The sequence below is a fragment of the Cottoperca gobio genome, chromosome 18 (genome assembly GCF_900634415.1).
Source record: "Cottoperca gobio chromosome 18, fCotGob3.1, whole genome shotgun sequence".
Taxonomy (NCBI): domain Eukaryota; kingdom Metazoa; phylum Chordata; class Actinopteri; order Perciformes; family Bovichtidae; genus Cottoperca; species Cottoperca gobio.
Genome location: NC_041372.1, coordinates 4,363,728 through 4,379,987, shown reverse-complemented (window position 1 = coordinate 4,379,987; position 16,260 = coordinate 4,363,728). Strand labels below are relative to the sequence as shown.

Genomic DNA, 16,260 nt, shown 5'->3' with positions numbered 1-16,260 from the left:
ATTGTTATTTAGAGGAGATGATGGGATAAAGTGACAGAGGAACCAGCATACTTAATAGATCAAGATAGGATGGACAGATTATACACGAGTAAACAGGCCAGAGATTAGTCTGGAGGAATGGTTAACTGGTTATTGAAATGTATTTATTTTTCCCAATCACATCATTCAACCAGCTTGAAAAGAAGCATGGTTTTGGAGATTTCCAGGATAGTTTTAGCCTTCTTCATGCTAAGAGTGTTTTAAAGTCAATTATATTTGATGGCACAAATTAAGGAGCTAACAAGCTATTTTAGCTTTGTTGAAGAACTCCACATTTGATGGCAAGACCTTAAAATTACCTTCAAGGACAAGTTATCAGTTATAAAGATTAATATCAGCTCAACACCACTCTTGCAGGGGGAACAATACCTTTACTAAAAGTCTACTGTTATACATAAAGTCTAAAGATAATCTATTGTGATTAAGAATGATAATTGAATTATGTGACTTTTTTTCAAGAACAATACATAAACTTTAAAGAACTGTGTCAAATGCCTTTCAAAAAATTACTCTTTATTTAATTGCTTTGGGAAATGTTGAAGAAGAAGAAGAAACAAAAGTATTTCATATAAAATACAACCTCTCTGTTAATCTTATCCTAATTGCTTTCAGAAGTCACTATCATCGTCATCATACTCGATCACTATTTCTTCTTTTTTCTTCTCTTCCTCCTTCTCCTCTTCTTCTTCATCCGTGTCATCTTCTTTCTTGGTCTCTCTTTTCTGGTGAAACTCCTGGTAAATCCCAGTCAGGGCTTTTGCTGCTTCCAGAGACACTTTCAGATTTCCTATCACCTCTTTGTCTTCATCCACACTAACAACTGGGGGAAAAAGAGACACAGGGACAGACAGACTGTAATAAAGGTCTATGTTTCACACGTTATTACATTACTTTACATTTAGCTGACGCAAACAATCATGACGATACAACTCCGAACAGCAAGAAAGGGTTTAAAAAAACACCCTTGAAAAAGTGTACATGCCTCACTCTTTCACATGTACTGGTCATGACCTCTTTTTTAGTTAAGTTTGAGTAGTAAAGTAGAGTTAAGTATTTCAGAAACCTTCACCAGAAAACCTTCAACAAACCCTTGGACCGCCATTTTTGGCATTGCTCCAGAGCAAAACGGGACGTGTTTGTCTTTTACTTATTTATTTGACAAGCTATCTTACTTGTGGAAGGATTTTCTCTTTTTTTTCCTGACCTATTTATTCACTACCTTTATTTCTATTATTTATCCACCTACTTTTCTGTTACTTTCTGTGTGTTGGTTTTTGTCTGGGCAGATGGATGTGTTGTGACACACAGTTACTGTTTCATTCATTATTGACATTTGCTGTGCAGCCTGTTTATTTTTTCACTCACAATTGGTTTTAAGAGTCTTGGTATAGAAAGTATGACACAAATACAACGCCTACCATCAATTTGTTGGTCGCTGACATCATTTCCAGTCAGGAGCAGCTCCTGTAGGTCCAGAAAAGCATGTCCGACGTCCACACACTCATCTTCGTCGTCCATCGGCTCACTGACTACTGTGAACTTTAACCTTGACATAACACACAGACAGTGCAGAGACATAAACATATGTATTCCTACTTTAACGTGTAAAATTACACAACAAGAAATTGGTGACTCTACCTGCCCTGGTTGTGGTCAGTGCCCTCCAACATGGTGTAAAGATACTGTCTGAGTGGAGCTGAGTGTGAACCATCCACATAAATCACTGAGCGAGACAAGCAGAGAGATTTGGGGGTTATAAAATAATTAAAACTTTCTAGAAACAAACATACACAAAGCTCTCACGCTCTCACCTCGTGTGAAGTTGTAGTGAATATCCTCTCCCTTTGTGGGTTTGCGGAGGGACATGGGTGTTTCTGTCGTCTCCATGGGCACACCCAGCAGCCGGTATTCCACATAAACACGCTGCACTGACTTGTCCAGCGCCACGTGTGAGGACGGCTCAAACGTCAGGGACAGAATCTCGACTCTCAGCTTGTCTCCCTGAAGCATAAAACAAACATAGTTAACTATTCATATCATAAATATTTGAACACAATATTTAACTTATACTAAAGCCACAGATATACAAATGACTATAACTGCACAGAGTGATGCTAAAATCGTTTTCTTGTCCGTACCTTCCTCATTTTCCGCTTTGGTGGGCTGATGATGATGTCGCTTTGTGAGGAGCTTGACTCTGAAGAGTTTGAGGCTTCACCGTCTCCTGCAGCAGCTGTTCAGTCAAAAAAGAAACTGGATTAATATTTCATTTTTAATTTGACTACTGAGCTGTACATGAAAGCCTCGTCAGCATGTGACAGCTTCATATGTATTGCAGATATATTTTGTATCGTACATTTCTATATTTCGTAAAGGATTTGAGGTCAGATGGGTTATACTATAATCATTCTATTCATATTTAAATAATGAGGCTTCAAAGTGCTGAAAGAAGCAGGTGTTTAGGCCCATTGTGTGAATAAAAATAGTTACCACTCTCACTCCTCTCCTCTTCCTCCTCCTCTTCCTCCATTGACACCTGATCCACAGAGGGAAGGTCCTGAGAAGAAGACATTTGATATGAGCCCATAGTACTCTTGTTTCTCCTTCTACTAACATTTGTTTCCTGTGAAAATGACTCCATCAGATATATTTTGAAGGCTTGTTGCGAGAGACAATGAGTTCCTACCTCAGTCCTGTCATCACTGGCAGAGCTTGAACTCGATGGTGTGATGGGTGAAGATCTTAAATAACATTAAATCGTTAATTAAACAATTCAAATCTGTTTAAACGTTTTGTGACAGTTGACTCGACAAGGTTCCTGTTTCCTCTCTGTCTTTCTACACAAATCCTAAAACTCCATCAATATCATCAAGCTCTACAAAAACAAGATAATGAAATGGACAAAAGACTGAAACTTACTTTCTTGTTGGCAGATGAAAGGGCGTAGTCGGTCTTGGCTCGGGCGTGAGATGCCGTGTGTTGTGGTAAAGGTCAGGTGACCTCTTGGTGGATCTCTTCCTGTCTGTGTCCAGCGGCTTCACACAGGTGAGTTGCTGTGACCGTGTGTTCTGTGAGCTTTTCTGTTTCCCAGATGGAAGCCGAGCCTGTAAACAGACGAATACACTGGTAAACAAAATATGTTTTATGCTTGAATATGCTACTTTTGTTGGTGCTTAAAACTTTACCAAAGCTTTAATCTCTTTCTGCACTGCTTTGGTTTCTCTCGGCTCAAGTAGCTGAGTCTGTGGTAAAGACACAGAAGAACAGGTGTTAAGCTAAGGAACAAGAATATGTCTTTGAACACATCATTGATTTTACCATATACACATTGAACTTTGAGGACTTCTATTTCCAAAAGTATGACAGCGTATTAGAGATGTTGTAGGGAGAAAAGAGAATAAAGTGGTACATTACTGAGAAAAAGAATCACGTTGCTTCACTTTGCATGGTTGAGATTAATCTCATTACCTATTTCTGCATATGTCTATTGTGTTGTAGCTCAGATAGTTATGATAATATAGTGATTAATATACACAGCAAGTGTCTGAGGTGTGAGGAGTTTGACACACTAGAATAAATATCACCTTCACTCTGGGCTTGGCTATAGGCCTCTGTGATGCTTCAGCCTCCTCTCTCCTCCTCTCCTCCCTCTCAGTGCTTTCCATTTCTCTGTCCTGTCTTCCCTGTCCACCCAGCACAGTGCCCACCGTTGGTTGGAAGGGGTACTTCCATTGAATCAACACCCTGACTACACCCCGAGGTCCACCAGCTGGGTCCCTCAGAACATAGTCACCTGGCAGGACAGAGAGAAAAACAGATAAAAACACTTTTAAACTGCTGATTGGGTGGTTTGGGTTTTAACATGTGATGTAATGATAAAAAAATAACTTCCATCTTCATCTAAATCGATGCTTCCTCAAGGAGATGCAGATGAAAAATGTAAATGTTTTACTTTTTTCTCTCTCCCTCACCTCTGACCTCCCTGCCTGTAGCCAGGGCTCGCAGTGGGATGGGGGTCTTGGCCAGGTAGGCTGGTGGTATCTGATCCTCACTGTCATCAAACACATACACCCACAAACTGCTGGACCTGGACAGAAGAGGAGTTGAATATCTTGCAAAGATAAGGATTATCTAAAGCACTAACTTTATAAGAATTGTAAAATTGAGAAAATCTTTCTTAAGTCCTTGAGGATAATATTAATTAGACTTAAGAATGATCTTATCTGCTAGCAATCCCAAGTAATGCCATCTTTATTATAATGTATTATTTGTTCAGTTTCCAGACCATCATACCTCAGGTAGTGCAACACATCAGCTGTTACTGCCAGTGGGTAGCTGGTGGTATCACTGAACACCGGCTCAGCAGTGGACCGGACCGTTTGAGAGGCATGAGGCGGCAGGTCGTAGAACCTGTACGTCAGGTAGGCATCAGGAAGAAGTCCCGGCCAGCGAGCATTAAGGCCCACACAGCGTTCCAAAATAACCACAATCTCATTGGGGATCCCCCCACCGTAGTCATATAACTCCTGCAGACAGTTTAAAAAAAAAATCCTGTTAGAATGGCTAATCCACACACTGTGAACAGTTTTATTCCTAGCTGTATATAAAATATGTTGACAATAAGGTAATTAGACATTGTCTCTAAAAGGTCACATAGAAAATCCAAGTCCAGCCCTATTTCACCTCATGACCAGCATCATGCCAGCCGAGAGAGACGAGCACAGGACTCCTCTGTGGCGCTGTTCTCCTGTCAGCCCCTCTCTCTAACACACGGTCTATGGGCTCTGCAGGATTAAACAGGCGCACCCAGAAATCCACAACACCAACAAGTGCATCCTCGGAGCCTTGCAGGGGGACAGACACATTTTTAGACATGGGTTGAAATGTAGTCATCAAATGAATGGAGATAATATTAATACACAGGGAACATTACAACACAACTGCAGGTAATTTATCCATTAAGGTATAGAATATCTTCATATTAGCAATCACTGCATGTTAACAATCAAAAACATCGAATCCAGTATATTATTTTTAAATCTTTCTCTTTATTTATTTATTTGCTTCTTTTTTTCTCTCCGGCCTGTTTGTCCAGTCATCTTTAGTCAGCATAATTAACACACCTTTTAGTTCATTTTTATATATGGATGTGGGTCAATCTGTACGCACAAATTAATTTTTATATGCACATATATATGTGTTTATGTGTATAAATGGATGAATATGAAGTTTTCTTTTGTATCACTGGGTGTATAAAATACTAAAATAATAGTAATAATTGCAAAGACATGTAAATATATTGGACATTTTGTGGTTGTACCTTATGATTTAATGGCAATAAAAGTATATGTATATATATATATATATTTATAAAAACAAACATAAAACAGTATATTACTTTATACAACATTACTGACCTGTGATATTGACACGTCCACCGACACGCTCCCCTCTCCTTTCCATGGCACCCATGAGGGACATCTGCCCACTTCCATGTGTCACAAACCTGACCCCTCCTAACGCTTGGTGGAGCTCCACTCTGACCCTTGACCCCTGACCTCCCAGTGTGCCCAGATCTCGGGCTGTTAGAGCGTAGCGGGACGTGAAGCCGTAGTCGGGTTGGCTGCCTGACACCAGAGGAGTGGAGTGCACCTCGAAGTCCAAGAGGCTGTAGGTGCAGAAGGTGACGATGTCTTCACGACGGATGCTGCCAAGGGTACGAAGCCCTGCTGGGGTGAAGGTGGCGACCTGGAGATCCAAAACAACAGATTTCAGCTTTATGGGAAACTTGCTCCGAAAGAAAAAACATGAAATTCAGGTACAACTCTCAGTTTTTCTAGACCTTAAGGTGGATCTCCAACAGTGACTCCCCAGCCCTCAGCTGAGAAAAAGACATGTCGTCATCAATGGGCTGTACCAGCTCCTGGTTTCCAGCTGGCCAGGTGTACTGTATTGGTATGGTGCGTTTGTAGTTTCTGGGGCTGTACGCTAACTCTTTCAACTGAGCTTTAAAGTACAAAAGAATAAAGAGTTTTTAGAGTCTCATGTCAATCAATCAATCAATGATAGACAGCACAAAAGTAAATGATGATGAAGTATATTGGGTCCTCTTGTCTCTGCTGTTACTACATATATTAGTGTTGTTGTTCATACCTTGTAGAGCGTTGATCTGAAGAGCTCTTTTTGATAAAAGTTTGTCTTTCTCTGTCATCCTCCTCCTGCTCTCCTCCCTCTCACTCCCCATCTTCTGTTTAACTGTGTTCAACTCTTCCTTGGGGAGGAAACAAAGTTTGATCCAAGACAAGTTCAGTTAAAACGGGAAGAGAATTATTTTGAAAGAAAACTGAAAGTCACAGGATGCTGATTACAATGTTGTGTTGTCTACATGTATGTGACAAATGTGCTCACTGTGTATGTGTGTTACCTGCAGGTCTTTACTAATGTGGTGCTCCAGCAGTAGAAGGTTTCTGGTTTTCTGTAATTCCAGCACAGTCTCAGCATGCAATGCCTGGATGTTTGCTAGATCACGGGGCGAATCCTCCACCTTCCCATCAGCCCAGAGGAACTGAAGTGCTGCCCTACTCTCCTGCTGCATCCTAAATGCCTGAAGTCGGAGAGAAAGCATGCAATAAGGTTTGAAAGTAATTTATATTGCTTTTAAAGCTGTCCTAACAGAGGTAGAAAAGTGTACAAACCTTGATCTGTATAAGAGTTTCGCTGAGATCCTCAACACTCATGTCAAACACCTGCAGGAGAGATGATGACAAGTGTCAGTATCAGCAGTGGTGGGATATAACTAAGTACATTTACACATTTGAGGTACTTTACTTGAGTATATCCATTTTTTGCTACTTTATACTTTTTAATCCAGCTATAGTTACTAGTTACTTTGTATAGTTCGATTACTAACACACATGACAGTGATGAATACATTAATTATAATCCAATAAGAAAATGCTCTTTCTCATTCTGCATAATGAGTACTTTTACTTTTGGTGCTTCAAGTACATGTTGATGTTAATACCTTTGTACGTTTACTCAGTTGTTACTCAGTACTTTTACTTGTAGTATTCTACACAGTGGTATTACTATCCAACCTAAGGATGTGTGCTGAAAACAGCATAATACACAGAATAAATAAGAAGCTGATGTGTGACGTCTTTCAGCAGTATATTCTTCTTCTTCTCTGACCTTGGTGACAGAGTCCAGTCTGTCCTGAAGAGAAGAAATCTGCTCTCTGTGCTGGAGAATCTCTTCTTCCAGTTGCTCTTCTTTGCCTCTCGTCCCAGAAAACTCTAAGTGAAACAACACAGGACACATAAATAAATAAATAAATGGTCTAATTTCAATCATATGAAATGTTTCTTCCTTAACTAACTCCATTCGTTCTTGTTGTCAAAGTTCAGCAGATGCAGTGCCAACACTTGAGACTCCTACCTCTGTCTCGCTCCCTCTTCTCCTCTAATATCTCCTTCTCTCGTCTCAGTTTCTCCTTCTCCCGCTCCACCCTGCCTCTCTCCCCCCTCTCTTCTCGCAGCATTTCCTCCAGTCTCTGGATGTCCATCCTACCGATGTTTTCTCCCCGTTCCTCCCTCCTCTGGTTCACTTCTCTGTGTTGTTCCACCTCGCCATCGTTGTTGCTTTGCACAGATAAAGTGCTAAGAAGGAAAAAAGGGTAAAGATAAACATACAAGGAGAAACACAAGATGACTTTCAGAAGTCATTGTCAAATGTTAAGACTGCATATAAAAACTGCACAGCTCTTTAATGTTTAATACAGATATATTACACCTTTTTAATAGTGTTTATTTTCATATTTTCTATTCTATAATGATGTTTCTTGATTTTTGCAAAGTCTTGCTCATATTTTTACTATGTTTATGTTATGCACCAATACACCAAAGCAAATCCCTTGTATGTGGAGACCTACTTGGCAATAAACCGGTAAGTAAATAAAGACTTTTTCATTTCAATATGAACCTTTCCTAAAGTCATGTTCAGCTGCTCATGCATGGCAACTTGCATTTACTCTCAATTCCCAGAAAGCAAAGGCTCCACCCCTCAAACCTCCTGGTTGATGTGCATTTTACATAACATTACATCTTAGAAGACTTAAACTCTCACCTATCTAGCAGAGTGTCATAGTTTTCCTTTATTAGATCCCTCTCTCCCTCCAGTTCTGAAATTTGCTCCTGTAGCTGAAAGAGAAAGAATATATATGTTTTTTTTAAACTGACATCATATGATCTTTTGTCTTTCTATATACATGCAGATGCAGATGCGATACCTTGTCCACGGTCTGTAGAGACAGGCCAGTGGTGGTAAGTTGTCCCTCCAGTGCCAGCGCTCTTTGTCTCTCCTGCTTCAGCTGTTCAGTCAGCTCCTCCACCCTTTCCAGCAGAGCTGCCTGGCTTTCCCCTAGCGACCTCTGAGTCTGGGGTGAACACATGACACACTCAACGTTAATATGAGTAAGGTGTCAGACTATTAGTTTGATGTATTCATAAAACGTTTTGTGTAATGGGGCATTTACCTCCTCCAGCTGATTCTCATATGCCTGGAAGGAAAGAAGAAATACATATTTACATATTTTTGAGGACCAATTTATGTGGAAGCCCTGAGAGGCAAGTGAGTTTTCTTCTTCTGGTGATCCTTTTTCTAAGTCGGATCTAAATAGTTTTCTCTCCTGTGTTTATGACTTAAGAACAGGTGAAAAAAGGTTTTGCAAAGATAATATTTAAAAGTTTTTTGTTTGGAAACACAGTACTGTGTGTTAGCAAGTTATATAACATTTCTATCTTGTCTTTCTTTTGGCTAGAATTAGTTAACAGATATAAGTGTAAATGATAAGTACTGCACCTGAATTATTGAGCTTGTGTAATACAAGTTATTACAAAATATCAATAGAAGAAATAAATGATTTATAGATCTTTATAGGTCCTCTAACCTCTTGCAAGTTGTTGAACTTCTCCTGGGTGACTCTCAGGGCAGTGCTTTTGTCAGAAAGCTGCTTTTGTAGACGGATCTGATCCACATTCTCTCTAATAGTTATTCTGAAAGAGAAATAACAATAGGATTTATTATTTTTATTAACACAGTTGTGGTACAAGCAGTTCAAGTGGTAGCTGCAAAAATAGTGGCTGGTGGTGTAAAGAACAGTACAATGTTCTCCTTAAAAAACAGCTTTCCATTCTTCTCCCCTTGGCTGATTGAGCATTCACTGTGAATATCCCAACAGGTGTCCAGCTTCAGCTTTATTCATTTTAACTGAAGCAACATACACTGCAGAAGTAGCCGTGAGATGTGTAGCTGTATGTCTGCTGTAACCACCTGTGTCTGTCGGCCTGTTTCTTCCTCATGTCCCTCACAGTGCCCTCTATCTCTCTCTCTTTCTCTCTCAGCGTGTCTCTGAGCGCCTGGGCAGTCAGCTCCAGCTCTGCAGCCCTCACCTGCTCTGTCACACTGGACCTGCTGGGAGGGAGAGATGTGGAGGGTGGAGTCATGAGGGGGTTTGTGAGTACAATGAAGGGGAAACGATGATGTGATCAGAGGTTAGGAAACATCTGCGCAGTGTTCTGTACATCACACTTACAATCTCTCCATCTCTGCCCTGGTGTCTTCCAGCATGGGGCCGTAGCGGGGCGGGGCAGTCTGTGCTGCCCTCCTGACTCCGCCTTCCATTTCCATGCATTTACCTGACACGAAGAAGAAGAAGAGAGGGAGGAAGGTCAGAGATGGAAGAGGAGGCAGTAGTCTTTCTGGCCTACAGTCATTTGCAACACACACACCTTTGCTGAACTTGTACGGCGTGCGTCCCCCGAGGTCCATAATGTGCTGCTTGGCCAGGCTCAGTTTGTTCTGCAGCACCCCTTTCTGGCTCTCCAGCATAGCCACACGGGCTTCCAGCTCCTGAATGGTATCCTCCATGTCCCTCTCCTTCACACCACTGGACCCAGGACGAGCCTGACGGAGACGCATCAGTCTGGTGGACATCCTGAGGCAAGGAGGAGATTAAATCAGCCATATTAGGGGACTTGTCTTTGTTATTTATCTCTTTATGGCTGCAACAGAGATGATTGTCACAGCTACTCTGAGACGTCACATTGATGCCTAGTTCCGCACAAATGTCTTGTGTTCGGTACAGTCGTTAGTGTATGCGTCAATGTTTCTATACCTGCGTAGCCTCTGCTCCTGTGTACGAGTGTGTTGTTTTAGCACACTGTTTTCCTCTTGCAGTCTGAGACACAGGTCCTCCAGGTGCTCTCTGGGAAACCGAAACAGGCGCTGAGGATCTGTTGAAGAGAGAGAAACAGAGAGCGGCACCCAAAAATAATAAATAAAAGCACTTTCTTTGCATGTTTGATGCAACTGAATTTAAAAAGTTCAAATCTGAAAGGTTCACATTTTTAACACTATGTAAACACATTAAAGTGGTTTAACCTTTTGTCTTCATGACGTGATGCTTCTTCCATGCCTTCACATCACGCAGAGCATCTGGGGAAAACATACAGGTAAGGTTTTCTTTCTAATGGACTACACCCGCCAACCGTATCACCGCGCAGAGAGAAGTGGGCATCTACTCAAAGTCGAGACACACCAGATGAATATTTGGTTTCTCATATTGGCACAAGACTATACAAACCTGGGACAGTTGGCATCAGCCCCCCCCTCATCAGTCCCACATCTCTGACTGGGAGATCGGCGGCTGTCTCATCCATCACTTGCGACATCACACCTCTCCACTCAGCCAATCAGAAAGCTCCCGTCTTTGAAATGTCACAACAGCAAACTTGTCATGTTGATATCCACGTGAAGTAACAAACTGGACTTTGGACTGGAAATGTTTACGTGAAAGGTTCTTACTGCAGCAAAACAGAGAAACCATAAGCATAATTCAATCCTGTGACCATAACTTGTTGCATTTACATTTGTGTAATTATAGAGCCTTAAATGATTCTTTCCTAGTATTCCTCGCACTGTGGGGCTTAATGAGATCCAAGCTAGTGCTTTCTGTTACACACATACAGAGACTAAACTGGATTAAACCTATCTAATGGCAAATGGTAAGAAACGGGAGGAAATGAAAGTCTCAATATGTTCTCAGTTGTAGATCTACTTTTTCACTCACACTTGAAATCATAACCTCAAGACTGTATTTATAATCTGCTCAAGCCCGGAGAAGCCGTCAAATGTATTTGCTGTTTTAAGATCCACGTTGCTGCACAACTAGTGATAAACACCAGGAACCCTTGTGGTAGGACAACGGTTTGCATTGATATTCCTTCCTACAGTAACATTCATCAACATTGAAAAATATAATAACGAAATATTTGACTTACCCTGGTCTGTTGGCCATCCAAAGGGGTTTTACATCTGGTAAAGAAATGTGTAGTGTTGTTGCCTTCGTATGGCGTTCAGTGCAACATGTAGACTTCCCTACATGTCTCCGCCCTGTGCCTGAATGATATCAGTTTTAATCCATCTTCATCCCTTCCTCCGTCCCTAACCCCTTTTATCTTTTGCGTTAAGATACGTTTCCTAATTCCTACATTTTTTCAGGAATTCACAAGAGTGATAAATAAATCACTTGCAATCACTGTGTGTTGGTGTGCATGCATTTAGTTCAGTGACATACCTGTGAGTGTAAAGTGCTCTATATGTGTATAATACCTCTACTCAAGACTCAATCCTGAAGTCTGCCTCAGCGCTCCATCTGCCTCGAGGCTAATCCCATCTCTGAGCTAATCTGATTAGCTACTGTTTTCCTAAAACGTTGTCTGAAGTCAGTTTTGTGGTTAGCCTGAAAAGACTAATGATGGTTATTTATGGAGTGAGGCAGGTCTAAGATCTGTGCGAGTGTTACTTTTCAAGAGAGCACGAGGGAAGAAGAGTAAGAAGACGGAGGAGGAGGAGAGGTAAGCATATACAACATATACAACAGTTGTAGGTGTCACCCATCAGTGTGTACCTGAATGGTGCAAAATATGGTAATTTAACAAACCACAAATCAATTTAAAATGTATGAATTGTTTTACATTTGAAAGATTATTGAAACAGTAAAAACCCTGCAGACTGTTAGTATAAATTAACATATAGCCAATGTTTCTTTTCTGAATGTATGCCATCTGTCTACATTCAATTTGTTTTTTTGAAATAAGTGTTACATTCACCCTAACCACACCTGAATAAATTGAACTGAATAAACAACCAATTTATGCAAATATTGTGATTGCCTTACTTAACAGCGAACATATGACTCTGCTGGGTCAACTTTAGAATCCAATTCAGTTCATTTCAATTAAAAAAAACTTTATTCATCTCAGAGGGACAATTAGTTGCTACAAAGGAGTTTGGAAGATATGTTGATTTAATTTGGTCTAACTTTAACAACTACGTGCTACTATTATTAACATAACAGCAAAAATAAAACAATTATAATTTTATTTTAATACATTAAAATAATTATAAAAAGTGTTGATAACAAAAGAGAGGACAGTTTGATGCTGAAATAAAATGCCATGACATATAAACAAACACTGAATACACATTTCTGATTATATTGTAATGTCATCTAATTCCCCGCCTCCATTGACTTCACTGACGGGGCGGATGATAAGTGGTGACTTGTTGCTGCCGCTGTCACACATATCTGGGTTAAAAAAGGGAAACATGGCCTCTGTGAACTGGAACTGTGTGAAGGAATAGATGTGTGACTTGGCCTCTGCATCATAGAAGGACACCTTCCCGTCCTCGTGGTCCAAAAACACCCCAACAACCTGCGGCCTCTGAGAGAGACACAGAAGCACCGCCTGTCCTGCACATGCCCGGTACTCACTGCCCTTCCTCAAACAAATAGTCCAATAACCGTCCTCTGGACTCAGTGTGACCAAACCCTTCCTGCTGACTGAGTGTCGAGCCACACCCAAGTCCCACGCTGTTTTCTCTCCCACGTCTACCTCCCAGTAGTGCCTCCCTGTGGTGAAACCCTGCGTAGCAAGAGAGGCTCAGTTCACTGGGACTGTTCATTTCATGAGTGAAGAAGAGATATCCCTTTAAGGATTAACACAGACACAAATCACATCTTTATTTACCCTGGAGGCAAGGACACACGGTGCCGTGTCAAAACGCTCTGGTCTGTCCTCCAGGTTCTGTTCAACATCTCCATCCCAGATCTGTCTCCCATCCTCTGATAGAACCAGCCACGAGTTGGCTGTCCTGGGGTCCAGATGAACATCAACTGGTAGACAGACAAAGTTTGTTTAAATGGATTTTAACCTCACTATCCTATTTATCTAATTAGAGCAGAAGCAGTTGGTCGATTAATAAATTAGTCGATTGCCAGAAAATGAATCAGCTTTAGTAATTTATCAGGGACAACTTTCAAACTGTAGGACATAACAAGCAATTAAAGATATCAATTATACAGACTAAAGTATTAATAAAAAAGAAGCAATTAATCTAGTGAAAATCTTTTCACATGAGAGACTATTAATGACATTGTTTTACTGTCCAACTGTACCTGCATACTGCTGCATCTTCTCATGCTCTGCAAGTTAATAAGAACATATGATGTAGCCAGTCTGTGATCATGACATTAACTGTAAGTGAAGAATGTAGTGATGCTGACGTAAAATCTTTCTTAGAAGTTGACCTTGAATAGAAAGCTCTTTCAAAGCTGATTGAAACTGCTGTTCAATGTTGGCCACCGCTCTCCTCACAGTCCCCAAACATGTGTCTGAATGTACGATGATGTCAGAGCAGGATTTGGCAGACGGAGGCGAACTCAGAGCTGGAAACCTCTGACACAAGGAAGTAAATAAGAGAGAAATAAGCAGAGAAGAAATGGGAATAGAGATAAAAGAGTTCTACTAACTAGCATATCTTATTTCTACTATGGATATCTCCCTGTTTGACTATCAAGTATGTTTCTGTGAGACGACTCCTGACCTGCAGAAGATGGAGGTGGTCCTCAGTGTGAGAAAGCCGCTCCATCTCACTCCTCTTCTTCTCCAGCTCAGTGATTTCCAGCTCCAGTTCTGTGAGGAGCCTCGCCGCCCTCTGCTCTGCTGCTTCCTGCTTCCTCTTGATCATCTCCACCAGCTCCTCCTGAAGGCTCTCCAAGGAACGAAGCAGGGTGGAGAGGACCTCCATGCTTTCCACGATGTCCCTCTTTGAGTTTTCCTGAAGATATTGAATAAAGAAAATGAAGTTGTTTAAAGTGCCTTCTGTTTTCATTCTCCTAAACTGTCACTGCCTCTGGATATTAGAATACCAAGCTCTCTCTGTATTTTTATTTATTATTATTTAGAATTTAAAATGTTTGCATATTTATAGTTTCTGCATTTCTTTTTAAAGAGGGAGATGAGTATGTGTCATGTCAGGAAAAAAACTATTATTAATAAAAGAGATATCTGCACACTTAGATCTATACTTACTTTCTTACTTTATGTAAAGTGTAACACTGTATAGTATAAGTAGATACACACAGATTCCAAGCAGAATAATGATAAATGAATATATATTTTGGGACTAGTACTGTACTATCACTAATACTTACTTACACTCTCGCATGTGGTCAGCTTCTTTTCTTATATATTATATATATTCTTATATTCAACTCACTTTGCTGAGCTCCACAGAGTGTTTGATCTCCTCCACTTTCTGCAGTCTGTCCCGGATCATCTGCTGAACATCAGCCTCGATGCTTTTCATCTGAGCCTGAACATCAGAACAGGAATTAAACCCAAAACTGAAACAATGTTGAATCAAAGGCTGTGAATGATGGGATGCTGGGACATTGATGATGTGGAGTATAGGACCTCACCTTCTTCTCCTGACTCTCTCGCTCCACTGGGACGGTGTCGTGACAGCGGTGGTCGGTCTCGGTGCACAGCACGCACACACTCCTCTGGTCGCTCCTGCAGAACAGCTCCAGGAGTCTTTGGTGCCTTTTACACATCCGGTTCTCCAGCGATGCCACAGGTTCAATCAGCTTGTGAATCTTCAAGGTGGCAACTCTCATGTGTGGTTCCAGATGATACTCACAGTATGAGGTCAGACACACAAGGCAGGACTTCAGGGCCTTTGTTTGCTTTCCCACGCACACATCACAATTTATGAATTCCCCTGTCATTGACAACACACCGTTCTGCTTTTTGGCTCGGATCTGCTCTGACATTTCTTTGGCAAAGGAGTTTTGGCAAAGCTCTGGGCGGCCCTCAAAGACCGCCTGACATTTGGGACAGCTGACGGCAAGACTGTCGACCCAGTGTGATGTGATGCAGGTGAAGCAGAAGCTATGACCGCAGGGGATGGAGACGGGCTCAGAGAAAACATCCTGACAGATGCAACACTGAAACTGCATCTCTGACAGGGAGTCCATGACCTCAGGAAAAAAATTGGGGTTAACTGATTATGAGTGAGAAATTAATCTTTTACATTCTGAGGAAATTGTTAACATCACAAATAGAGAGATTTACAAAACATACAGTATAGGCCACATACTCAAGAGCTGTAAGTACTGTTATTACAGCTAGAGACATCTGAACCTACTTATCATTAACTTTAAACAATTAAAAGTTGCCACAGGCCAAAGTCCAGCTGCACGGTCACATGACTCACCTCTCTCTCTCCTCTCCTCTCTCTCTCTCTCTCTCACTGTGTAAGCTTAGCTTCAAACATGGATTGAATACACCACATTAAAATCTAAACATGCACCATGCGACAAGTGTTTTGATGTTCCACACTCATAATTCACTGCACACCATCAGGGGATGAAGAGTAATGGCTTCAAATATAAATACCTCTAATATTATATTTAATCTGCCTCTCACATGACAAAAACTGAAACATGATTATTGTAATTGTTTGATTCAAAACACATGCTCATCCGTTATTTAGTCTTGGTCTTACCTTGTTGCTGAATGTGAAATGTGACCTCAGAGGTAGTAAAGTCAACACTGGCTCTGCGGTTGTGAAGCCAAAGTCCTCCCGGTTTCGCTGTTACCACTCCCAGCGGGACATTTTCCCTCCAGAGCTCTTCAAGCACCATGTTGTTCCAGGGTGGGAGGAGTAATGCCTAGATCAGGTGCCTTACTTGTATTGTGTAGAATTTCTTTGTATTGTATAATTAGGGTCCGAGCACTGACAACGTCAGGGTCGAAGTACCCTATTAAAACACCAACAATTGTATAAAATAAATATTCATTTCCACATTTAATC

At 41.1% G+C, this 16,260-nt stretch overlaps 2 protein-coding genes across 2 annotated transcripts; both read right to left on the bottom strand.

The window, feature by feature from the left end:
• Nucleotides 1–710: 710 nt before the first annotated feature.
• On the bottom strand, nucleotides 711–10,712 carry rpgrip1 (RPGR interacting protein 1; the record flags this gene model as incomplete). The annotated part of the gene is made up of 30 exons (XM_029455335.1): nucleotides 10,682–10,712; nucleotides 10,480–10,533; nucleotides 10,214–10,331; nucleotides 9,828–10,033; nucleotides 9,632–9,734; nucleotides 9,370–9,510; nucleotides 8,987–9,092; nucleotides 8,573–8,596; nucleotides 8,327–8,473; nucleotides 8,164–8,237; nucleotides 7,477–7,697; nucleotides 7,231–7,334; nucleotides 6,735–6,785; nucleotides 6,464–6,643; nucleotides 6,193–6,310; nucleotides 5,882–6,045; nucleotides 5,457–5,787; nucleotides 4,723–4,883; nucleotides 4,333–4,565; nucleotides 4,011–4,126; nucleotides 3,630–3,832; nucleotides 3,225–3,281; nucleotides 2,959–3,143; nucleotides 2,726–2,780; nucleotides 2,530–2,596; nucleotides 2,178–2,272; nucleotides 1,851–2,040; nucleotides 1,678–1,762; nucleotides 1,458–1,585; nucleotides 711–859 (listed from the first exon to the last, which is right to left on the bottom strand). Coding segments are annotated over exons 1-30 (3,897 nt in total), but the record flags the coding sequence as incomplete, so codon positions are not given.
• A 1,881-nt stretch (nucleotides 10,713–12,593) lies between these two features.
• On the bottom strand, nucleotides 12,594–16,062 carry LOC115023858 (E3 ubiquitin-protein ligase TRIM39-like). The gene is made up of 8 exons (XM_029455167.1): nucleotides 15,952–16,062; nucleotides 14,864–15,424; nucleotides 14,662–14,757; nucleotides 13,987–14,220; nucleotides 13,691–13,838; nucleotides 13,559–13,585; nucleotides 13,131–13,276; nucleotides 12,594–13,025 (listed from the first exon to the last, which is right to left on the bottom strand). The coding sequence occupies exons 2-8, from the start codon at nucleotides 15,419–15,421 to the stop codon at nucleotides 12,594–12,596; spliced, it is 1,641 nt and encodes a 546-aa protein (XP_029311027.1). The 5' UTR covers nucleotides 15,422–15,424; nucleotides 15,952–16,062.
• Between the last annotated feature and the right edge of the window lie 198 nt (nucleotides 16,063–16,260).

Excerpts from the sequence above, each read along its gene's own strand:
- LOC115023858 (XM_029455167.1), bottom strand. The coding sequence starts at position 15,421 with ATGGACTCCCTGTCAGAGATGCAGTTTCAGTGTTGCATCTGTCAGGAT. Across the intron at positions 13,586-13,690 it reads GAAAGAGCTTTCTATTCAAG|AGCATGAGAAGATGCAGCAG; the intron begins GTCAACTTCTAA and ends ATTAACTTGCAG. Across the intron at positions 13,277-13,558 it reads GAAGATGCAGCAGTATGCAG|TTGATGTTCATCTGGACCCC; the intron begins GTACAGTTGGAC and ends TCTGTCTACCAG.